The 26977-nt window shown below is 40.9% G+C and overlaps 1 protein-coding gene across 9 annotated transcripts; it reads right to left on the reverse strand.

The window, feature by feature from the left end:
- Nucleotides 1–2851: 2851 nt before the first annotated feature.
- Nucleotides 2852–16133, reverse strand: LOC311108876 (transcription factor AP-2-alpha-like; the record flags this gene model as incomplete). Of its 9 annotated transcripts, XM_084151666.1 has the most annotated exons (8): nt 2852–4457; nt 5710–5851; nt 7453–7571; nt 8182–8407; nt 10062–10113; nt 11266–11682; nt 12177–12203; nt 14103–14153. In XM_084151666.1, 8 exons carry the CDS (start codon nt 14151–14153, stop codon nt 4181–4183), a joined length of 1311 nt encoding a protein of 436 aa, XP_084007792.1. In that variant the 3' UTR covers nt 2852–4180. The 9 variants fall into 9 exon arrangements, with proteins under 9 accessions (XP_084007792.1, XP_084007787.1, XP_084007786.1 ...); XM_084151661.1 differs by lacking the exons at nt 12177–12203; nt 14103–14153 and adding an exon at nt 16009–16133; XM_084151660.1 differs by lacking the exons at nt 12177–12203; nt 14103–14153 and adding an exon at nt 16009–16133 and having other exon boundaries at nt 11248–11682.
- Nucleotides 16134–26977: the final 10844 nt, after the last annotated feature.

A 26977-nucleotide genomic window follows, 5' to 3' on the forward strand; every position in this document is an offset into this window, starting at 1 on the left:
TTCTGGGTAAATGCTGAGATTTTTTTATTTACATTAAATAATACATCGGTGGCGTGGCCTGTGCACATACCAATAGGCCTAAAGTCAAATGAAACTTTTGAAACATTGGGCCTATATCTCTGTGTGTGTGTGTGTGTGTGTGTGTGTGTGTGTGTGTGTGTGTGTGTGTGTGTGTGTGTGTGTGTGTGTGTGTGTGTGTGTGTGTGTGTGTGTGTGTGTGTGTGTGTGTGTGTGTGTGTGTGTGTGTGTGTGTGTGCGTGTGTGTGGTCCCAAAGCTGTCACCCCAAGAATCATTAAACACCTATCAACATTTCTGAATGACCCATATTGCGTTGGAAATATCGAATTTTCCGCTTACTCAATAGTCATTTTGTTTATTCAAAGTCAGTTAATGTTTTCTAATCGATTAGCTGATGTCTCAAGTAATCAGGAACGATTTTGTGGAGTCCATGACCTTTCGTGGCTTTTCAGGCCCGGCTTGCACAGCGGGGTGAGGTCAGTGGAGAGGGGGGTGGAGACCGAAATGAGGTTTGATGTCAGACTTGACGACAATTAGCCATTTTGCGCTTCATTGCAAACACGGAGTCACATAATTCGATTGCACCGGTCCCGGTTTCAACTGTCATTTGAGTGAACCCTATATGCATAGACCACATTTTTCTCTAGCCTATAGGCTAGGCTACTTGTCGAATGTCCTGCAGTTTGGAATTCGTAGTTAACAAGAGATCAATAAATTAGCAATTTGATAAACAGATGTGTCCATGCAGGAACTATAGTAAATTAAAATAAATAAACACATTTGTACATGGTAAACTCTCCAAATATTGTATATACATCGTTTGCATGTTGCATATGGAACGTTATACTGCGTGCACGCTTGACACAACAGGTTGTCGGTTCAGAGGTCAATATAACGACCCTCGAGGTTCCTTGTGAAGGCTATACAACACATGGGAAAACAGTATAGAATTTCATCGAAACTGGTTCAAAGCCATAGTTGCACTTGATACATTGCGTTTGTTAATCTGATGCAATTACATTCAAATGCAATTTTCATTATTTTAGGCCTGCGTTAGACTATTATTTCATAATTGCTCCGTTTTGTTAAACCTTGAATTTGTATTTGGGGCCAGTTACATTTGAATGGTCGATGAAATACATTATGTTATTTCTTGCATTAACTGGAATCGAAAAGGAATACATGCGCGCGTTGTATCTCTGCATATTCGTGTATAGCCTATGCAATCAAGGGTGCATGGGAAGATCTGATATCAAATATTTGTATATATATTTTACCATTTAAGAATAGGCTATTTAATAACAACTCGGGAACAGTACACAGCAGACACACGTATTAATTATTATAGTGGAATCAAGTGTAATTGATGTAGCTGAAACCAGGGGTTACGGATTGAATTAGACATATTCAGTTGGGTATTGCTGACTGGCTGTAAAATTGTCATGCCTCTTCGTTGTTGTAAATTACTTTAGCTGTAAGGAATTATGTAAAAGTAGTTCTACCTGTTTAAGATCAAATTATGGCAAAATGTAAATGGAATGTTTGTATCAACGGAAACAAACGAAATAAATACATATATATATAATTTTTTTTTACTTAACAATTTTTTCCAAAAATGGGGCAATGGCATTTAATGTATCATCCCTTGATAGGCAGGCCTATAGCTTAAACATGCTTTCGATAGCTGCCATTGTGATAGATCATTCAGGCTATAATGCGTTCGTTTCGCTCTCAAAAACTGTTTTCATTTATTAAATAACATTAGCATTAATGACACACGTAAGGGGCTTCCTAATACAAATGAATAAATAGGCATACGATTGTTTTCCTTGTGACTATTTTTTTCTATGGAAGGAGCAGCCGGGTATTCCTCTTTATGAGTGAGCTATTGTGCCTGGGGTTAGGATCCCACACACAATCTGAGATGCAGCCAACATAAACAGCCCTGACAGACTATGGCTCGCTTCACCTGCTACAGCACTGCATCGCAATTATGCCAAGGACATGTACAGCTAGGCTTCATTCACCTTATTTGAAAACAACTGCTTCGGAATGAAACAGACTGTCTGGGCTAGAGAAAGAGAAGAGAAGAAGTCGCTCAGTAAATCTCTCTCCACGCCACAACATCAACACGCTAGAACGCTTTCGACTAGAACCTGACAGTGAGAAAGAGACTAGAGCGCAAACATTGGATATTCATAAACATCCACCGACTCCACTCCATGCATCAGTATATATTGATTTCGAGGTGCATGCCATCAATACACAATCAAAACTCAATTTGAATTAGGTTATGTAATGCAATGTTCCCATGGCCTTTTGCACGTAAAACAAGGCTGCATCTGGTGTATTAGCAGTAGCACACGTGATCATCTACATGGATATGACTTAAACGAAGCCTATGGCTATACCGTGGAGATGTGACCAAATATAAGAGATATCCACATTCCGACTTATTTGTCATATCAATTAACTTAATGCAGTTGAAATAAGTTTTATTCCAACTGAATGCTGTCAAACAACACCAATAATTACAGACAGGCTAGTAATAAAACAATATTTGATGCACGTCTTTAAAAAAAACACACAAAAACAGAGTGGTAGGTGTAATAGCCTTCAACACAGCCGTGTAAATCTCACTGATTTTAAAGAACGGTTTCGCTTGAGGGCTGGCGCTTCACACACACATCAAACACCAATGTATTCATTGTTTTCTGTGTCATTTGGCACGGTAAAAAGCTCTGCTGCGGTTTTGAATGATCCTGTGCTATGAACTATGAGTTGAAAGTATATATATATATATATATATATATATATATTTTTTTTTTTTTTACTTACTATTGCCTACTTGAGGGAAACAATGGGTTCAGCTGCTTATTGCAAGGAGCAATTGTCAGGGGACAGTTAAACTCAATTACTGTAACCGTGCTGAATTTTAAAAAACTGCCAAGAACGAAAATACACCCGGGCGTATATCAACCACTGAATAAAAAAATTAAAAGATATGAATACAAATCGACATGAAGCGTATCAAATATTTATTTTTTTCTGGGCAACAAAGGACTATAATACATTGACAGACGTGGGAACTATTGCCAGCAGAGGTCTATGCAATACAGCTAAAACCGCCTCCGATTTGGACGTACAAGATATCAGGTGGTCCCAAATGTTTGGAATTACTTCGAACATAAAAAAAATAATTCTAAAGACAATATCCATTTATTGCTTTTATGGTGCTTCAAGGGAAGAACAAGAGGTGAGACGTATTCTGATTGGCACAACACATAAAGTATTGTGTAAAAACAAGGAAGTAGAAACACAAAATAGTTCTCATCAGGATATCGCGAATGCTCTTTTCAACAACAACAAAAAGAACGGAATGGAATAAGGATGATGGAGAGAAATGATGGTTTATTTCTATTACATTTGTTCACTTGCTTCAATGTCGCCTCAACATGCTACAAGAGGGCTGAATTGAAATATCCCAGAGAGAAAAATACCCCAAACTTCTGTTTTCTAAGAACCGTAAAACCACATGAAGAACTAACCGAATATTTAAACCCACTAAAACAGGAGGCAACAGATAAATAAAAAAGAAGTTTCAACAGACGCACCATATTTACAATTCCCATTAAATTACACATAAATCAATATATACATACATGAACACAGATTCCCTTATATAACCGTGAATCGTGTTGAAATACAAAGTTCAAGTTGGTCGCTTGGAGTGAGAGTCTGCAACTGAAGTCATGACATGTAACTGTGGATTTTTCCAAGAATATTATTCACAATACTGATAGGAATTCATCCTCTTTTAGCTTCTTTTTGTCATATGGCTACAATCATAAATTGAGATATAATGGTCACTGGATTTCAGTCCGTTGCAGCTCATAAAAAGAGGGAGCAGGCCTACATAAAAAGTCCTCCATGTGGCAGAGACCTTTCTCTCTCTGGAGCGGTTCCTTTGCGCCTTTCAAATTTTTTTTCTCTCTCATTAATTATTGTGGGCATCTTGCACGTCGCTTCCCGAAAATCCAAAGTTGAATGGTAGTAAAAACATACATGTAAAATCATCGCGAGATCAGGAAGTGGCACGTTTACTTGATCAATAGTATCTATATGTATTTATAATATTTATATTGGGCTTTCAGGTGAGAATCACTTTCTGTGCTTCTCGTCTTTGTCTCCTCCTTTAGTTCCGCTGTCTGAGTGACTGTTCAGGTACATTTTGTCCATGGCTTTAATCGCCTCCGTCAGATAGTTCTGGAGAGCGGTGAGGGCCGCGCACATGGCCGGGGTCCCGAATCCGTGAGAAATTAGACTGAAATGGGTCAAGCAACTCTGAATCCCTGGCTCAAGAATAGGTTGTGGTCGAGAATTCCCCAAGGGCGTACGGTCCTGGGAAAGCAGGTCTGTGAACTCTTTGCAGATTTGCCTAAAAGGGGAGACAATATATGTGTTAATTACAATAATAATGCCAGTCTGCCCCTAATATTAATTCGGGATACGAGAGGTGGCCAAAAATCCTATTAATTTATATAATTTATATAGTTGGTAGCACAGCATTAGTGTGGCCTATGGCATATTTGCTCAAAGTGACATAGGCTATAGGCTATAGTGTGATAGGCCTACTATAGTGTCGAAATGTTTTAATGCAGTGGGGAAAGGTTATGTTGGAGTTGAACCAGCTATGTGTCAATGCAATCCCAATCACAGCAAACACAATGGTTGCGTGTGGATGAGGCCCGCTCAATCGACCCACCAATGACTCCTGAACAGCTAATCATGGCTACCCGGACTATTTGCACTGCCCCCCCCCCCCCCCCCCCCCCACCCACCCCATCTTTTTACGCAGCTGCTACTGTTAATTATTTATGCATAGTCACTTTAACTCTACCCACATGTACATATTACTTCAACTACCTCAACTAGCCGGTGCCCCCGCACATTGACTCTGCACCGGTACCCCCCTGTATATATAGCCTCCCTACTGTTATTTTATTTTACTTCTGCTCTTTTTTTCTCAACACTTTTTGGTTGTTTTATTCTAATTTTTTATTTAAAATAAATGCATTGTTGGCTAAGGGCTTGTAAGTAAGCATTTCACTGTAATGTCTGCACCTGTTGTATTCGGCGCATGTGGCCAATAAAATGTGATTTGATTTGATGACAGTACACTCCAGCTTGGATAGGCTAATATAGGGCCTATTCGTCCACGTGTTTTATTCTATGCTTACGCACCATTGCAAAAATGTTTGGCATGAATCGAATGAAAAAAACAGTTGGGATTTAAAATTCAGTAAAATATTAGTTGACAGGGTCGAATTCAAAAAGTGTTTGTTCACTGAGCATTTTATCGCGTGCATAACGTCACGTGATGACTCATCCCGCGCATTAGAAGTTAAAATAATTTGACATTAGTCGATACATTTGTATCCAATAATTTGTTGGGCCAGTTGTAACGTGTCGCATTTAATTAGTGGGGAAAAAATACTACAATGTAACCCAAATAGCAAGGCCATAAATGTAACACTAGAAATCCATGTGAAATCTATACAAAAGCCTACAAAAAAATCTACCACGACCATCCATTTGAGTTTGTGTTTGCAAACACTGTCGATGTAAACATGAGAATGACTTGAAAACATTTTTTGGGGACATACGAAATGTGATAACATAACACTTACTTCGTTGCCAATAACATGTTTTTTCTTTGGACTTGTTCGTTTGGGTCGGAATGCTGACGGTTTGTATATTCAGCTACTGCCTTGGCTGGAAACTCAGTCTCGCACACGTAACCAAAATCTCTGGCAAGATGCACCGCTTCGCCTGAGGAGGAAAGAATGGTTTGAGTGTATAATATATTGCTCTGAAATGGTGACATCAAATATAGACCAATTAACACTTCCACTTAACACATGATTCATCTAATGAACGTCCTCGGCCAAAGAGAAGGCCTTCTCTTCGTATCAATGTCTAAAGCAGAAGGCTATATAGAACCTGTAGCATTCCTTCTATCACATTATGGAACAAAATTAAATGTTATTAATACAAGTCAGGCCCCATACGTCATTTTGTGAGAAGAGTTAAATATCAGGGAAACAATTCAAAATGTCATAAAGATCGTCATGCATAACACCATGTCATTCATTAGCCATCTCTAAACATTATTGAAAGTCCAGCAGATAATGCAAAATAGGAAAGCAATTTTAAAAGGCTATATACGTAAATCTCGCTCCTACATACTTTAGCTTTGAGAATTATAGGTTCATTCCATTGAGGTCTGGCTTTTCTGTTGATTTTGGTTTGAATTTCCTGAAACAGTTGGGTTTTTACTGCGGGGCTTCCTGACATAAACCTCAACTCCAGAAGAACGCATGCCCGCCAATTAGCGTCAAAGCTCAAGCCCAGTAAACTCATTTGTCGTTTCCATAAAATGGAGCGGATCATAAACAATAACAGCACTTCGGAAAAAAGCATAGTCTCTTCACTAAATAACCGAGCACCTTCACCCCCCCCCCCCCCCCCCCCCCCCCAAAGAATCATACATTTGTTCAGCCTCATTACCATACATTACCACATTTCAATGAAGCACAATGAATATTGCATTCACTCTTCGGCTGTAATGATTAACAGGAACCAATGAACCATCCCAGGCTTTCACCTTTAAAACCCACAGCTCACCAAATACCACCGCACTGAATAATACGGTTCAACTTTGCAAGCAAACTTGATTTATTCAATAGCAATGGCATCCTCACAGTACACCATAATTGACTAATTTATATTATTTAATAGGCTCACAACATATAGTTCCTCCATAGGTCCGTTCCACTTCCATGACAAAGAAGGAACGAGGCCAGTGTAAATAATAGTGACTAATATCAGTAGCAGTATCCTAGGCCTACTATTATTATTACTACTAGCCTACTAGTACTAGAATAATAATAATAAACGCCTTATAACAACGTTCATGACAACAAGCCACTATAATAAATCAATATAATAAATCAATCGATCCACTTTTGCCAGAGGTGAAACAGCTCCGCACTCCCGCTAGACAATAATTAAGCAAATGCCCATAACCCGGCGTCAACAACGAGCCTAATTCATCTGGCACAAACTAGGCCAGCCAGGCTAACCGACTCCTACCTCAGAGTGTGGTAGCCTTAGGCCCATGCACTTTTACAAAGAGAAGATTGCACACAGGTAGGCTAAATACACAGGTCAATGTTGCGTAAAGCCTCTAGAATCATTACCATCATCCTCTCGCTCAAAAATACACAGGTATCCTTCATGCATTATTTGTTTGCAAGGCAAAGTCTGCCCAAATTACACGGATGTACTGATTTCGAATGTTCCCCCTGAAACCGTTCAAAGCACCTGCTATCGCCGGAACCGGAATTCAGAAAATTTACAATGCAACTTACCTTCGACTAGTGACGTCAGCAGGGTAACGTTTGCGGCCTTGCGTCTACCTGCAGGTAGATTTAATCCGATTTTATCCAATTTCTCTCTGAGGGACCTTCCGCCGTTCTTAGACTTGGCTCTGTGACAAGAAAAAAAAAATAGTTTGTATGAATAGGCTAATTTATAAAATGGCATGTTTCATTTTTTTTCAACCCTCATTGGACACAATATCTGATCCAAAAATAGTTGAATGAATATTCATGTTATTAATCATATTATTTAATCAAAGAGATAGCTATCTTGTTTAAAAAAATAACAATGCCATTTGTTTCTTCCATAAGCTTCTGTAACTATATATCGGTGTCTATAGGCCTATTTGTGTGTGGATATAGGCTATGCATTGTCAACTCACTGTCACTGCTTTATTTGAGTAAATACACAATGTACACCCAAAATACTGGCTTTGCGTCTAGCTTGGAATCAATAGACCGAACATTACAGTGGTTTACTTTTGGTGTAGGCCTATGTGATGTGCTTTAACAAGTGTTATAGGATTGAGGGTAGGGCCAAGAGGCCTACATTAATTTGTGGGCTATACATTGCGAGAAAACAAATTCAGTGCGTGCATAAAGTTAATACGGAATTTAACAGTCTGTCGTCTGGCCTGTTTTAAATGCAGGTGTCACGCTTGGTCGATTTTAATTATTCCTGGGATAAAAAATGAGGAGAGACATTAAAGTCCGGCTCACCTTCTCAGTACCCCGCCCAGCAGTGACGCGTTGAGGCACTCAGGCGGCGAAAGTCGTCTCTGCACTTCCGCCACCGTGACCTTGTACTTTGATGTGGAGCTGAGCAGAGACAGGCGACCCGGAACAGAGCAGAACACTTCGTTGGGGTTTACCACACCGCCAAAAAGACCGTCTTTATTTATCCCAATGGCGGAGACATTGTTGTTCTTGGATAAAGAAACTGGACCTAGGGAACACAAAGACCAAGTTCAGTGAATCTCATTCAGTGTAGACCCTTAACCATATGAGATTCATATCAAACGCATTGTGGGTGTAGAGGCTTACACATCATTTAAACAATGGGTATAGAGTAGGCTATGACAGGCCAAATAATAATGATACTATTCACACGAATATAATAACACCTTATATTAACAGGCCTAATAATAATATATGTATTGTTTTCTCATTGGTGTTATTAGGCCTCTGCACAAAGGGTTAGCCATTGCTAAAAACAATTGTATCGTATTGCAGGCCTTGTTATAGGCCTATAGACTCAATATTTGTTTAGGGTAGGCTATCTATAAAATTTGACCTCTGAAACATGACACATTTTTGAAGACTCGCGCACACTCTATGTTGCAATAGTACAATACACACACATCACGCTGAGAGAAGCTGATTTTCAAATATCCATGGTCCCCCAAAAAATACAGTCGCGCGTGTGATTTCACTTTGCAAGGGTTACCGTTTTGTGTGCAGTAACCGGAGACAAAGGGACTAGCGCTTTTGGATAGATCACTTGTGACATTAAGAGCTCACGGGAGATTAATAGAGACAATAGGAGCTAAACGAACTCTTGAGATTACTAATATAAGAGCCAATTATCATGCTGATGCGGAAAGAGCATCTCTCAAGATTCATCCCCAGCGCATCTAATTTGACTTGACAAAAGACTCCACATGGCGAGAGGAGTAACATTCAACCTGACCATGAAGTAGGCCTCACACGCCCGAAATGGTCATATAGTATAGGAGAAAACAATTGAATTCACACGCAATTATGCTAGGCCCATCTATATAATGCAACACTGAACGCATTATTCAATAAACAACCACAGCTATGTAAAACACTGATGGAATGGGACTCTATAAATGGTTTAGAGACCTTGCCTATTTTTGCAGGCTAAGATTTTTTCCACCTTCATGCAGGATCTGGTATTTTTTCTACATTTTAGTCATTTTAGCAGACGCTCTTATCCAGAGCGACTTACAGTTAGTGAGTGCAAACATTTTTCATACTGGCCCCCCGTGGGAATCCTTGTATCATCCTGATACTTAATACATACGGCATTAACAACTGCCATTTTAGATTTGCTCCTGCAGTGCAAAGAGAACTGCTCACTGGACACAGACGTCAGTTCAACATTTGGTTGCGTTGTCATCTAACGTGAATTCAACGTGAAATCAACATAAAATGTCATTGGATTCAGGTTAACTTATTTTCAAATCCAATCAGTTTTCCACGTTGACATCATCGCATAGATTTGTTTTGGTTGAAATGACGTGTAAACAGCGTTGATTCAGCCAGTTTTACCCGGTGGGTTGCCTATATGACTATAAACGATATCGAGCGAAAAAGATGCAACACAATAACAACGATAGGATACAGCATAGCCTATATAGGACATATTCTCATCTCACTACTTTGAAACGCTGACATTGGCCTTCATCGATTAAAAAATGTGCAGTTAGTTTGATGCACTCGAGCTCAGGTAATAAAAAACACTGCACATGAATTCACTTCAGTGAAGCCCTAGCTACCGCACGGAGCTCCGGAGCAGAGTGGTGTGGTGTGCAGCTTGTGCAAACATGCATGGCATCTCGAAGGAAATTGCTTACCTTTTTTAATTACAGTCTGATCTGGGATGTGAATTCCTTGATCCTCAATATGCTGCAACACACACATGCACAAACACTATTTAATAAAGAATACAATGGAATTAATCTTACATGTCATGCTGTTTGTAAAAGGCTGGCTTGTAGCCCACAATCAGACAATATGGGTGGCCTATAGGCTACCTGTTATTATTTTCAATAAAGGGGAGGGATATTGTCTATAGCTGTTGGGCAGCGTGCGTGGTGCACACCAGATTAAACAACGAAGCTCTGTCACCCTATAATCGTGACCTCGTTCCATCCACAGACTGGCTACTTACGAATAACTATTAATTGTATTATGAATAACGGTGGTGTTACACACAGTGCACGCTAATTGGAGATTAGGCCTTTGTTTTCGAAAAAAACAAAACGCTTCCTTTACTTATTCGATGTCTTCGTATTATCTGCTGAGCGATGGAACTTCATCTAAAACATGGTGCTCAGTTAGTGCGCCTGCATCTGCCAAACTCCCGAGTGGACTATTGTATTATTGCTCACAGACCCCGCTCGTATTCGGGCTTGAGTGAGTATTTTCAATGAGCACAATTAAATTAAAGATGAAGGGAGGATATCCAGAATCAAGTCAAAAAATGACAGGGAATATGAATCAACAACCGTGGTACATCATCCATTTTGTGAGAGGGGTTTGAGATCAAATTATAGTCCTCAGAGCTGCAGTTTTGATCTGTTTGTTTAGGGTAAGTGTTGTTTATAACACTATGCATATTTTCAGTGGAGGGAGGGGGTCAACAAATTATCCCCAATAAGGCAAATAACGTGCAAACACAGCTAGAGAATATAGACTGAATAATCCATGCAAGTAGGCTTGTATAACATGTTTGACTCGAAAGTCGTTTGTAAAATCAAATTGCTGTTGATACATTCATATAAAAAGGCATCTGTCAATTAAATTCAATTATGGACATAATCTTTTGCTATTTCTGCATTTATAAAATTGAGTCATAAAATGTAGGCCGTAACATTTAATACAGAGCTGCCAATTTAGAGCAGCAAACTATAATAGAAGTCTACGCGTGTAATAATAATTTCAAAATAATAATTATAAAATAATAATAATAACAATTATTATGATTATAATAACAATAATGTGATAGTAATAATGTAATAGTAATAATAATATAATTACCAAATAATGCTGAATTACCTGAACATCTTCTAAAGAGTGAGGTATTCCATGGATTGGGATAGAATCTGAGAGTCCCGTATCGATTCCGTGGCCCGACGGCAGGAGCACTTCTCTCCGGTACTCCCTACAGAGCTGATGGGGCAAGCCGCGGTGCTGGTGAAGCAAACTGCTTTCCTGACTCTGCCTCTGACCCGGCCAGCCAGGGTGCTGTGGCTGCGGCTGAGCGTGCAGGGAGTTGAGGGAGTAGGGGTCGTTGACGTGCGAGTAGGGGTCCTGAGACTGGGAGTAGATGGGCTGGTACGGCGGGGGGAAGTATGGTGGTTGGAAGTCGGAGTTTGGGGTATGGGAGAGCGGAGGGGCGCTATACGGAGACTGGCCCACGCCTCCCAGCTGAGGTAGCCTGGCAGTCCCATTGCTGGTACCGTCGTGACGATCCTGCAGGAAAAAGGAATCGGAGAAATTAAACCTATACACCAACCCTCCATTTTACCCGTTTTCACGGGGACTTTTATGGACTGTCAACTACCATTAGGCCTATTGCATGTGTATCCAAATTCGTTGGTTGAAATAAAATCAACTATGGGCACTATTGAATTAAATCAGTTCCCTGTTGAACGGAGCAATACTAGCCTAATAATAATGACAGTAATACTAAAGATAGCAATAATAACATTGATAATTACTGTAGGCCAATAATACATTCGTATTTGATGGTTTTCGAAAAAAAAAATATGAATAGGCCTACAGTTGGAATATTTCGATACTGAAATAAAATGTGAGAGCAATGTTGCATCCTTTTTTTTGTTGTTGCTTAAATTGTCTGTATGATATCTTAGCAAAACGATTTGATAAAAAAATTCAATAATCGGAGTCTGAATGCTGCACGAAGTATAGGCCTATCACAGTCTTTGCCAAGGAGTCCAACTTACCATCGCGGAAAAACTGTGCACTAACATCTGCGACGATTTTCGAGCGATTCAAAATATAATTTTCTGAATAAAACGACAAAACAAGGAAAATGTACGAGCAAACAAAATAAAGCCAGCAACAACACTATTGAAAGATCACGGAGCCCAATGTTCAGATAAGCACCACCGAAGAACGATAATCCATTAGAATTTGGTTAAATTCCCACTGCCTTTCATTCGATTCTAAAATGCAGTGTTTGGTCTTGCGGATTTACGTTTAAAGTTTATTGTGTCCCTGTTCCGTCTTCTGGCTCTATCACTGCTGTTCCTTCGCTTGAGCTCTATTAGCAAAGAGCTGCTTCTTCCCTTGGACTCCTAATAGCAGATATTCATGACTATTAATATTAGGCTACACGAATTCTTAATAAGGGTAGAATGGTCGGAAATCGAGCGTGAACAAGGAACCAACTCGAGGCAGAGTCTGCACTAAATGACGTCCATTGAATGAGGAATCAGTATATCTAATCAGAGACGAGGAGAGAAAGAGGGAGTGAGTGAGGAGGAGAGAGAGAGCGGGAGACAAAAAGAGGGACATTCTCTTGCATCTGACGAATCAGAGAGGGGGGGGGGGGTTTAAAGGTTCGAGGGCAAGCAAAAGTGAAAGAAAGACAGAATGAAGGGGTGACCAGAGAGAGAGGAAGACTCATGGAAAGAAACAATGTGCACCTCTGATTCGTGTGAAAATCCAGCAAACGCTGAGGGCATCTCGGCTGGCACATTTCTACTGTTCAGAGGGCGGTTGTCTGCTCGCCCTGTCCCTTTGTTTTCCACTTTAGATTCCGACGCCTCTCGTTCCATGGCCCTTCCCGAATATCTCCAATGAATGAATCCTCGGTTATTCGACTTCAAACTACGCCAGCCGAGCTAACTTTAACTCGGAGCAAATATATTCCAAAGTTTTCATACGGATAACGCACCTCGCACGCTTATGAAATCCACTTCCCCTACTAACCTATTTGTACGCGACCGTTTTGTCAAATCAGCGAAAGAGTATCCATTATGAAAACACGGTGTAGTTAACATTGATTTCTATTAACAGAAACAGGTACGTTACCCTTAAATTTAACTTGTTTGAGAGAATCACAAATTCAAACACGTGCAGAGAAGCCCACAAGCCCAGCGTTTCTTCCCTGCTCTTGACGTGCCTTTATTCCTTCTCCAGACCCGGGCAAAACATGTTCAACTGGCTGCACCACTCCTAAACAACTCCCTGATATGACTGTTCAACTTTCTGTGTATGCTATAAAAACAATCACTCAGCCTGTGCACAAGCTAAGGGCTCGAAATGCACGACTTATTTCATAAGAATATTAGGGATAGGCATCCCATAATGTTTTATAAATGTAAACACATTATTTTAAACATACCTTTTCGATGACAGTCAGCTAATGCATGTTGAGTATGTCTCCCTAAGTACATTCTCTTACATTCTATGTAGGCCTACATTTAACATATTGTTCAGCAATGATTTTTGATGAGTCCTATTTTACACAATTTCGTTTTAAATTATATAAACATATGTGTCTCTGTTATTGCCTGTGCTTCGGGTTTGACATGTATTACTCTACTTGCTTGCTGTGAAAATGTATGATTATTACTATTAATATGACTGTTATGATGACGATGATGATTATTATTACAATATTTGCACTATAAATATTGAAACTGTAAAATGTATATTTTTACACATTAAAAACTATAATGAGTCCGTATCAAAATAGAAACATATCGAACATATGAAATAAACCAGTATGCATCTTTGTATTCTTGAATTAAATATGTTTCCAGACAACTGCCAAAACAATCAGAGATTTTGACAAAATACAAATAAAACAGTACGCCATTAATGACATGAAAACTGCAATAAATAAAATATGAGCCTCTTACCTCGTAATCTTCATATTTTATATTGTCAGTTAATTTCCAAAGCATTTTCATGGGTTGTGGTGGGTATTGAGAGCGCCTTTCCTTGTTTTACACAGTGAATTGTGCTCTAGCTCAAACTGTTTTAGGTCAACTTGTCTGTCTGCGCTCTGAGATCTCCCTCTAATGGTGGAAGTAAAAGGCTCGCGCACCACTGTACTAACATTCGCATTCCCTCATTAGCATATCAACAGCCGCTTGGTGCCCATTTGCCCAACACCAATGGACAACACAGGTAAAACTGGAGCGAGACTTCACATGTATTTACTTCTCCCACATTCATCATATACAGCACGAACTGAGCGTACATTTTGTAAGCATTAAATATGACAAAGGCAACAACACACCCCGCACCCAGGCAGAGGTGTCAACGTTCATTATGATGGCTATTATCAAACAAATAATTGGATAATACATGTTATATCTTATATTAATATGCTTCATTTTTCGTGCATATTCCTTTTTAACAGGTGTTGTTTCATAAGAAAATGTTTTATAAAACAACCTCATAAAAACAAGTTCCATCATCTCACACAGACATAGCCTAACATATGGTATGATCGGTCTCTCTGTATCTTCAACTTGTCCTGAAGAGCGTGCCACACTATGCCAAATACTCTCTGTCTACTATTCTCTTAATACCTGATTTTCGTAAACTGTTGTTTTAGACCTATTGAGACCATGAGAAGCTATTCTGTCACTGTCATGCAAAAGAGGGACCACTCTAAAGTAGGTATACAGCTCCATTGACGACATGGAAGAGCGCCGTTTTTGGAATGTAAATAATTAACACAACAAAACAGCCTGTTTAATGTGAATGAAGGTCTAAAGTATTTGGGCTCATGCCCGTCGCCGGCGAAGTCGAGCACCAAGGGTTTCGGGTCAAGAACCAGGTCGCCAACTCCAGATTACCATTTTTGGTGGGGTACCTTTACAACCAGTTGTTATTAGAGAGAGGGCCCATGAAACTAGCTCACAATGACAACTATCGTCTAGGTAAAAGTGCCTTAGAAATCGTAGGATGTGTATGTGTGTGTCTGTGTGCTGCGGTGTTGCTTTTAGAGGCGGTGTTCCTTTGGAGAGTGAAACCTAAATGCTCAATCTCGCCATGGCTTGTGTTACCGACCCCAGTTTCACCGCGTTAGAACGTTCTGTTTTAAAATCTACATTAAATTATTATTTTAAAACCCATTGCATTAGGCCAACATTCATCTACACAGTAATACATCGATCGGATAGATTTGTTTCGAACTTTGAGATGACAAGAACCACAACTCCTAGGCGAGCTATGATTTTAGTATACGTAACTTACCATCCCAGAGTCGAATTAAACATATATAATGAAAAGTTGGAGAATCTTATGTAAGACTGTGCTATGTTGATAGATTTTGTTTTCACACTTTAAAACCCCCCAAAGCAAAGCGAAACTTAATGTGTGAGCACGGTGCTTTCAAATAGATGTTTACTGTTCACACATTCCATATAGGCTATTATTTACTTCTTTATAAGGGACGGTTTTCTATATTCTTAAATTGCTTGAGTGGTATAGCCTACGTACAATGCATCATGTTAAACCTACTTTCCCAAAGTTAGCACAACAGCCAACACAGTATTGTTAATCAGGCGTAAATGGAAACATTATTAACGTTTGAGGAAAACTAACACTGTACAAGTGAAAATAATTTAAACTAGGCCTATAGAATATAACTTTATTAATATTTAGGCTAAAGATAGTGCTACTAATTCTACAAGGAAACGTTTATGGCAATGCATTTCCCAATTGTGGCCATAAATTCGACATATTAGCCGAAACTCCTGAAGTATGCTACACATTCAATAATACGTTTGTCTTGAAATAAACAACACATACCTGCCAATCCCCCATTTGGCCAATTATTGACATCATTTTTTCTTCAATCTGTCCGGATATGGTAGCTCGCACGTCGTGTAATGTCATTGAGCCTTCGGTCCCTAAGCCACTTTTAGCTTTAACCTGTGGTGAACGAGATCACCTCACCTGGCCATAAAAACCGTGTGAGCCACCTGGGGGCGCATGCGCAATGGACCGGGTGTGTAAACCTACCTGAAATAGAGGTAATGGTCTTTCGTGAATTTCCATTTGGGTCTCACTGCCTTGAACATATGGAAGAAAAGGGTACAACAGCAACTTTTTAATATGGGCTAACTGTTGTGGATAGGCCTACTCAGCGAGGTCAACAATATAATTTGCATGGCATTTTGACAATTTCTAGATGTAAAATACTAAACTAAATGAAAAATCTATATCTTATTGAATTACAACATGTCAATACGTTGGCTCTGTCAGTTGGTTGTAAAATATATATTCACCTAAAAAATTTAACTAGGATAAAATCTGATGCTTACTGTAACATCATTACTTATACACAATCTACCAGATTCCCTTACGTGCATTGGGGTCATGGTTTATTTATCATCTGTTTATTTCTAATACATACTTATGTAGACTCCTCGGGATAAAAATTAATGAACTCATCTCCACCAGGCACACAAAAAAAAGAACAACACGTGCGCGCGCGGAGTTGATAACGAACGTATTTTCTTTCAAGTTCTAACCGAACACATGTCGACTCTATCTATCCTTGTTGCGGTCAACAACATGTTGGCATTGCACTGTCAATTGCAGAATGGAAAGATATATGGCTCGAGCAATGGTATGTTATTTAGCTGATATAAATATGATAAATAAACCATAATAACAATTATGCCATGTCAAATTCAACAGTGAATTTTAAGCTAGGCCTATATAGCATACTTAAACAACAGGCCTTTACTTCTGAGCATACTTTTCCTAAGAAAACACAGCTCAGTTTGAAATAGACAGTCACACAATTTAAAATGCACTATTTTAAATGACATTCCCTCAATGTTTGACTTCAAAGACAATCGATTTGAGAATAATAGAAGTACAGGCAGGAATACAGATTAAATAGAACAATCTAAAACATAGTTCAGAGCAGCAAGGTGTACTGGAATACTGTGCACAGGAGCGCTGCAGGTGTGTTGTATGAGTTCTGGACAGGATACGTTTCCATGTTAATATCCAACCTGTTAGTCTAAGGGTTTGGTTTCAACCGCTAGCACCCCTATCACTTGCCCCCGGCACAATTTCCGTTAAGCACCACAAAACCGTGCAAGATGCTTAATAGGCAACGATACTGAAACGACTGGTTGCACTTTTTGGGGATTGATATATCTCACAATTTAGCAAGGGTAATGCGCATGTAATGCCTCTTGCCAATAACAACAAAAATGTATTATCATATTTATCATCATCAGTAGTAGTAGTATTTCAGATGTTTACTGAATGAAGAGTTTTATTCTAAAGAAATAATCTACTTCACAACATGACATGTCATAGAATGTTAGAGAAACGCATCCATCCTCGAAGTTAATTCTTATTTAGTGCGTAATTATTATTTACCCAAACCTTGGCGCATAACTTTATTCATTATCGAACAAGTGAGAAGGTATGAAATACTATGCCTTATAGCTAAATAAGAATCAAATGGTTTGAAGCACTATAAATAAGGAGTAAAACAATTTACACAGAATTAGCCAATATTATATTCCTGCACTCATGTGCTTCAAATTTAACCAAGCAAATCTATGGAGAGGCCTCTCACATAATGTTATGAATTCTGTAGTTACAGTGGTGTACTTACCCTATGAATTTCAAGTGATGAAACAATATTTTTTTTCAAATGACGATCTCCAGAAGAACAAATTGTTGTCTGGCGCCATCAAGCGCTAAGAGAAAGAAGAGCACTGCAGAAAGCCAAAGAGTTTCCAATTCAACTGTATTTGAAACCGAATGTATTGTGTGCAAAGGGCATTCCAGTAAGAAATAGTACGCCCAAAGCCTAGCAGGTCAGTGCAGAGCACTTCACTGCAATGATAATTTTGTTTAATGAAATAGGCTATACGCCAAAATTACCTTTATATCAAGAATACGCTTTAATTATTCCCTATACTCGAATTAAACACATATTGTTTTTAATGTACCATTTCGTCTCATCCTAAAACCCTTCATAATGATAATAATCTCAGATTTGGCCCAGTGTTGCCATTTGTGGATGCCAGACAGATACAATCTGAACACAGACATCGGCAGGCATATACCTTAATTGATCCTCTTGCGCCATCTTTAGGCAGAAATCATACAATTTAAAGGGATTCCATTTCCAATGCAAACTAAAACGATTTCCCACTTGGCTGTAGGCCTACTGTAGTCGATTGACCAAGGCCTCGTTTTCCCAGAGCCTTGGTAGCGTTAAGATCGTCGTTAGAGCCATCTTCAATGGTATCTTTAGCAGTCGAGGTGTTTCTCAGAGCGTTAGTAACATGGCTCTTAAAAACCTTCCCACATCTACGAAAAGTGCACCGTTATAGGCTTCTTTTCTGCTTTACCTCACAAGATATCATTCTAAAACAACGTATTTTGTGTGAATGGGCATGATCATAAGATGAGAAATGTTTCATTTGGGTAATGAATAGGATCTAATGTAGGCTGATATTTGAAATATTTATTGTAACATTTTGTCAAGCTTAGTTTTATCCCAAGCTGAATCTTATCTGGTACAAATTGGAAACTATAAATGCCAAGCCATTGTCAGAGGTCAGCCTAAGAAGAAGGATACAGCATGACTGCTATTCAGCACATTGAAACATGAAACCTGTAAGTCTGTGTTTACACAGGCAGCCAAATTATTATGTATTTTTTTCTCACTAATTGGTCTTTTGAACAATCAGATCAACTCTGAAAAATAGCTGATGTGAAAAGATCTGATGTGATTGGTCAATAGACCAATTAGTGGGAAAATTCTCAGAATTGGGCTGCCTGTGTAAATGCAGCTTTATAAGTTTCAAGTTTAATTGTCACATGCACAAGTACAGTGAAATGCCTTACTTGCAAGCTCTTTTCCAGGGCTATACACAGGGACAGTTCTAGGGTCAGTAGCTATACACAGGGACAGTTCCAGGGTCAGTAGCTATATACAGGGACAGTTCCAGGGTCAGTAGCTATACACAGGGACAGTTCCAGGGTCAGTAGCTATATACAGGGACAGTCCCAGGGTCAGTAGCTATACACAGGGACAGTTCCAAGGTCAGTAGCTATATACAGGGTCAGTTCCAGGGTCAGTGCCAACACCATTTTACTCTATGTGCACTAGGTTCACTCTACCTGTTGGTTTCAGAAACACTTAAAAATGAAAGGATGTCACTTTGGAAAATATAATAATTGGGGGTACATGAGATATGAGGCCATAAACTGCTAGGCAGGCTATGTTGCGCTCTGACTTGCACTCTTGTGGGATTGCCTTACTATCTAACTTGTTACCCAACCGACACATTACAATGTACTGAAGAAAATCAAATATATTATCTATTTTAAAATGGGAAACATTGTAGCAACATCAGGGCAATTAACCATAGTGTTCAACTGAGGAATTCAGCTGGGACAGGCTACATTGTTGCCAGAAGATAATGACCCTACCGTTACGCTTGTTTACACTGAGCTGCACTGGGGTCTTGAACGCAATCATGGTTACAATAAGACACTGTGGAGACTGCATGAGATGAGTTGGAAAATGTACCTCAATGCAGGGATGGGATATGCCACTGTACTCCAAAATGTACCTTTATCCGCACTGCTGCATCGATAAGTTTGAAATACTGATAGTTTTCTAGGAAAACTGCACTTTTCGTCCTCATGCTAGCTAGCATTAGCCACAGTAGTTATTATGGAATGGCATGTGGTGTTGAACAACAAAGGAGCTGATTGGCTGACACTGCCATTACATAATGGTTGAGGTGGCTACTGCTAGCTAGCATGAGGATAAAAAGGGCAGTTTTCCGGAAAACTAGCAGTATTTCAGTCTTGTTGATGGAGCAGTGTGGATAAAGGTAAAATTGTGTACAGTAGTATATCCCATCCCTGCATTGAGGTACGTTTTCTGACCCATATCTTGCGCCGGCTCAACAGTGTCTTAATGTAACCATGATTGCGTTCTGACCACATTGCAGCTCAGTGTAAACAAGCTTAACGGTAGGGTTGGTATCTTCTGGCAAGCTACATTGTATCCAAGAGAACAGGGGTGTATTCATTATGTCTTGCAAGGGAAACCGTTTACCGTTTAAGAACAAAACAGAAGCAAATGAAACAGAACCTACCTGAATTTGTCCAACAGAAACTCTTGTTTTAGTTGCAAAACATTTTCCCTTTGGAGTAAAAGGAGGTTTTGCAAGCTGTATGCATTAGTGGAAACCAAGACTGTTCTCAGGGCAGGTCTGCCGGTTTTGACTAGCAGAAGTTACTTTTCGTAACAGGTTAGGAGAATGAATGTGGAAGGTTAGGAGAATGAATGTGGCAGGTTAAAATAATTAGGTTAAGGTTAGGAAAAGGCTTAGGGTAAGCTAAAATGCTAAAATTGTCCCTGATCAAATCAAATCAAATTTGATTTGTCACATACATGTGTTTAGCAGATGTTGTTGCGGGTGTAGCGAAATGCTTGTGCTTCTAGCTCTGACAGTGCAGTAAATAATAATAATAATAATATGCCATTTAGCAGACGCTTTTATCCAAAGCGACTTACAGTCATGCGTGCATACATTTTTGTGTATGGGTGGTCCCGGGGATCGAACCCACTACCTTGGCGTTACAAGCGCCGTGCTCTACCAGCTGAGCTACAGAGGACCAGTAATATCTAACAAGTAATATCTAACAATTTCACAACATATACCCTATACACACAAATCTAGTAAGGAATGGAATTTAAGAATATATACATATATGGACAAGCAATGACAGAGCGGCATGCACTAAGATACAGTAGAATATTATAGAATAGAATACAGTATATACATATGAGATGAGTAGTGCAAGATATGTAAATATTATTAAAGTGATTAGTGTTCCATTTCTTAAAGTGGCCAGTGATTTCAATAGGCAGCAGCAGCCTCTAATGTGCTAGTGATGGCTATTTAACAGTCTGATGGCCTTGAGATAGAAGCTGTTTTTCATTCTCTCGGTCCCAGCTTTGATGCACCTATACTGACCTTGCCTTCTGGGGTGATAGCGGGGTGAACAGGCAGTGGCTCGGGTGGTTGATGTCCTTGATGATCTTTTTGGCCTTCCTGTGACATGGGGTGCTGTAGGTGTCTTGGAGTGCGGGTAGTTTGCCCCCGGTAATGCGTTTGGCAGACCACACCACCATCTGGAGAGCCCTGCGGTTGCAGGCGGTGCAGTTGCCGTACCAGGCGGTGATACAGCCCGACAGGATGCTCTCAATTGTGCATCTGTAAAAGTTTGTGAGGGTTTTAGGTGCCAAGACACATTTCTTCAGGCTCCTGAGGTTGAAGAGGCTCTGTTGCGTCTTCTTCGCCACACTGTCTGCGTGGGTGGACCATTTCAGTTTGTCAGTGACGTGTACGCCAAGGAACTTGAAGCTTTCCACCTTCTCCACTGCGGTCCTGTCGATGTGGATAGGGGGGTGCACCCTCTGCTGTTTCCTGAAGTCCACAATCATCTCCTTTGTTTTGTTGAAGTTGAGTGAGAGGTTATTTTCCTGGCACCACACTCCCAGAGCCCTCACCTCCTCCATGTAGGCGGTCTCGTCATTGTTGGTAATCAAGCCTACTACTGTTGTGTCGTCTGCAAACTTGATGATTGAGTTGGGGGCGTGCTTGGCCACGCAGTCATGGGTGAACAGGGAGTACAGGAGGGGGCTGAGCACACACCCTTGTGGGGCCCCAGTGTTGAGGATCAGCGAAGTGGAGATGTTGTTTCCTACCTTTCACCACCTGGGGGCGGCCTGTCAGGAAGTCCAGGACCCAGTTGCACAGGGGGCGGGGTTCAGACCCAGGGCCTCGAGCTTAATGATGAGCTTGGAGGGTACTATGGTGTTGAATGCTGAGCTATAGTCAATGAACAGCATTCTTACATAGGTATTCCTCTTGTCCAGATGGGATAGGGCAGTGTGCAGTGTGATGGCGATTGCATCGTCTGTGGATCTATTGGGGCGGTAAGCAAATTGAAGTTGGTCTAGGGTGACAGGTAAGGTAGAGGTGATATGATCCTTGACTAGTCTCTCAAAGCACTTCATGATGACAGAGGTGAGTGCTACGGGGCGATAGTCATTTAGTTCAGTTACCTTTGCTTTCTTGGGTACAGGAACAATGGTGGCCATCTTGAAGCATGTGGGAACAGCAGACTGGGAAAGGGAGAGATTGAATATGTCTGTAAACACACCAGCAACCTGGTCTGCGCATGCTCTGAGGACGCGGCTAGGGATGCCGTCTGGGCCGGCAGCCTTGCGGGGGTTAACATACTTAAATGTCTTACTCACGTCGGCCATGGAGAAGGAGAGGCCACAGTCCTTGGTAGTGGGCCTCGTCGGTGGCACTGTGTTATCCTCAAAGCGGGCGAAGAAGGTGTTTAGCTTGTCTGGAAGCGAGACGTCGGTGTCGGCGACGTGGCTGGTTTTCCTTTTGTAGTCTGTGATTGTCTGTAGACCCTGCCACATACGTCTTGTGTCTGAGCCATTGAATTGTGACTCCACTTTGTCTCTATACTGATGTTTTGCCAGTTTAATTGCCTTGCGGAGTGAGTAGCTACACTGTTTGTATTCTGCCATATTCCCAGTCACCATGCCATGGTTGAATGCGGTGGTTCGCGCTTTTTTTTTTGCACGAATGCTGCCGTCTATCCACGGTTTCTGGTTAGGGTAGGTTTTAATAGTCACAGTTGGCAAAACATCACCTATACACTTCCTGATAAACTCAGTCACCGTTTCAGTGTATTCATCAAAATTATTTTCGCAAGCTACCCGGAACATATCCCAGTCCGCGTGATAAAAATAACCTTGGAGTGTGGATTCCGATTGGTCAGACCAGCGTTGAATAGTCCTTAGCACGGGTACTTCCTGTTTGAGTTTCTGCCTTTAGGAAGGGAGGAGCAAAATGGAGTCATGGTCAGATTTGCCGAAAGGAGAGCGGAGGAGGGCCTTATAACCAGCCCGGAAGTTCGAATAACAATGGTCGAGGATTTTAGCAGCGCGAGTACAACAGTCGATATGTTGATAGAACTTCGGCAGCCTAGTCCTCAAATTTGCTTTGTTAAAATCCCCGGCTACAATAAATGCAGCCTCAGGATATGTGGTTTCCAGTCTGCATAAAGTCCAGTGAAGTTCTTTGAGGGCCGTCGTGGTATCGGCTTGAGGGGTGATATACACGGCCGTGACTATAACCGAAGAAAATTATCTTGAGAGATAATACGGTCGGCATTTGATTGTGAGGTATTCTAGGTCGGGTGAACAGAAGGACTTGAGTTCCTGTATGTTACTACAATTACACCATGAGTCGTTAATCATGAAACACACACCTCCGCTTCCCGGAGAGTTATTTATTCCTGTCTGTGCGATGAACTGAGAACCCATCTGGCTGGACCGATTTCGACAGAATATCCCCAGAGAGCCATGTTTCTGTGAAACAAAGTATGTTACAGGCCTTGATGTCTCTCTGGAAATAAATCCTTGCCCGGAGCTCGTCGAGCTTGTTAACCAGAGACTGAACATTAGCGAGTAGTATACTTGGAAGCGGTGGGTGGTGTGCGCGCATCCTAAGTCGAACCAGCAGGCCGCTCCGAGTGCCTCTCCTGCACCGGCGATGTTTTGGGTCAGCCGCTAGAAACAGTTCAATTGCCCTGGGGAGAGCAAACAAAGGATCTGCTTCGGGAAAGTCGTATTCCTGGTCGTAATGCTGGGTTACCGCCGCTCTGATATCCAATAGTTTTTCCCGGCTGTATGTAATGATACAAAACACTTTCTGAGCTAATAATGTAAAAAATAATACATAAAAAAACAAAATACCACAAAGTTTCCTAAGAGCTAGTCGTGAGGCCGCCATCCTCGTCGACGCCAGGTACAATGTGTTATGATGCGACTCAAACATACTTATGTATATATAGTGTATGTGGACACCCCTTCAAATTAGTGGATTCGGCTATTTCAGCCACACCCATTGCAGAGAGGTGTATAAAATTGAGCACACAGCCATGCAATCAGCCATAGACAAACATTGGAAGTAGAATGGCCTTACTGAAGAGCTCAATGACTTTCAACATGGCACCTTCAAAGGATGCCACCTTTTCAACAAGTCAGTTAGTCAAATTTCTGCACAGCTAGAACTGTCCCGGTCAACTGTAAGTGCTCTTATTGTGAAGTGGAAACATCTAGAAGCAACAGTGGCTCAGCCGCGAAGTGGTAGGCCACACAAGTTCACAGAACAGGACCACTGAGTGCTGAAGCACATAAAAATCGCCTGTCCTCAGTTGCAACACTCACTACCGAGTTTCCATGGCCGAGCAGCTGCACACAAGCCTAAGATCACCATGCGCAATGCCAAGCGTCAGCTGGAGTGTTGTAAAGCTCGCCAGTGGACTCTGGAGCAGTGGAAACGCGTTCTCTGGAGTGATCAATCACACTTCGCCATCTGGCAGTTTGGGATGAATTTGGGATGAATTGGAACGCCGACTGCGAGCCAGGCCTAATCGGCCAACATCAGTGCCCGACCTCACTAATGCTCTTGTGGCTGAATGGAAGAAAGTCCCCACAGCAATGTTCAAACATCTAGTGGAAAGCCTTCCCAGAAGAGTGGAGGCTGTTATATCAGCAAAGGGGGGGAACAACTCCATATTAATACCCATGAATTTGGAATGAGATATGACTTTTGGTCATGTAGTGAGTCTGGGTGTCAACTAACTCACAACAGAATCGGCGTAATCAATACACCCCAGCTTAGCAGTTGGCCAGGCTCTGTCGTAGCCGGCCGCGACCGGGAGACCCATGGGGCGGCGCACAATTGGCCAAGCGTCGTCCAGGGTAGGGGAGGGAATGGCCGGCAGGGATGTAGCTCAGTTGGTAGAGCATGGCGTTTGCAACGCCAGGGTTGTGGGTTCGATTCCCACGTGGGGCCAGTATGAAAGAAATAAAGAAAATAATGTATGCACTCGCTAACTGTAAGTCGCTCTGGATAAGAGCGTCTGCTAAATGACTAAAATGTAAATGTAAAATGTTTGTTGTAGCTTTCTAACATATTTAACAGGCACATCGTGGGAGAACTCTCCCAATATGTAGTCAATTCATGACTTGCTACATGTGTATCATCGCCATGTGCCAGTCGTTCTGCAGTGGGTGTGTAGCGAATGGCGATAGTAGCCTAACATTCCCTCTCTTTCATTCGTTACATATTCTTGAATGACTGATTCGTTTGGATATGGATATGCAGCACTCATTGCATCCGGAGGAGTGATGGGCTATGTCAAAGCACATACGTTTATTATTGTGCCATCGTGTTAACCCAATTGAACAGAGTAAATTGCTTTTGAGTCAAATGGATTGCATCATATTTCCAGTCTTGTGACAATGAACTGGTTGGTATATGTGTGTGACAATGAACTGGTAGCTCGGTTTCCACTCTCTCCTGTAGGTCTTTTGGTGTCTCCAGGCAGCGTTCCCTCCTTGGCTGCAGGTCTTCTCTTAGGGGACCTAGCTGGGGTTGGTGCCTACCAGATATCGCAAGATCCTGAAAATATTTGGGTGTCTCTAGGTTAGTAAACCTGTGGTGTTGTCCCTCAGTGTTTTATGAATGTATTCCTCGGTTATGGTACAGTTTCTGTCCCATTTAGACACCCTAACCAAGTGTGCATGCATACGTCTCATCGCCCAGACCTCTCTTGATCACTACTGACTTCTAGCTACTCATGATAATTGGTTTTACAGTAGGCCTACTGTATTGAGTAATATCCCCTGTATCACACAGTCACATCAGGAGCCATGGCAGCTGTGATGGGAAAGAGATTCTACGGCTCCAGGAAGATGATGCCTGCTGGAATGATGGCAGCAGCAAGGTAGCCAATCAACTCCTTCCTTTTTGTTTCAGGAGTAGGTAATGGGAATGAAGATGTTGTCATTACATGTTACAAAAGTTACAAGAGGTAAATGAACGGTTTCTAAGATGGCCGGTGTTTATTTATGTATCTATATAAGCGTAGACTGCCATCATACATAATACAACTGAAGTCAACGCTGCTTTAGCCACTGATGCAGTAAATGGCTCCTCAAGAGATTAACATGAGTGATAAACCTTTACAGAAGAATTTCCTAATTACATTTCCTTTGAGTTTAGTAATGTAAACAAAAGGCTTACAAATAATAAAAATAGAATATATAACTATATTATAAAAATCTAGAATACAAAATTCACCAAAATTCAAATATTATCTTAAAATAATTAAGAGGCATGCCATATCTCGGCATTCAACGGGTTTCAGGACATGATTGTCTATGAGGGATACTTTAGAGCAGGGTTTCTTAAACTATGGGTTGGACCCAAAGTGGGCCCTGGGCACGTGAGAGGTCGGTCGTGAGTTATGAGAATACATCCATAATCGTATACAATTTCTTCTTAAGTTGGAGGACGATTTGAGTCATGGGAGGATTGCAATTTCTCATTTTGGCCTCGAGCTGAAAAACGTTTAGAACCCCTGTTTTATAGCAACCATATCAGCCTGTCAATCAGCAATTACAATAGATAGATCTGTCCTCCTGGCAAATGTCTTGTGTTCATACATATGATGCCAGTATACAGATGATGCCAGTATAAAAAACATGTATTGAAGGCATAGAAATGTCTCTCCTTGTACATCCCTGTACATGTTATTTTTTGGAATAATACATTGGAGGCCTTTCAGAAGTACATGCACTGGAGGGCAGTGAAGTTCAGAGCTACAAAGGGTTTCC

Source organism: Coregonus lavaretus (genome assembly GCF_964263955.1).
Source record: "Coregonus lavaretus genome assembly, chromosome: 34".
Lineage (NCBI taxonomy): Eukaryota > Metazoa > Chordata > Actinopteri > Salmoniformes > Salmonidae > Coregonus > Coregonus lavaretus.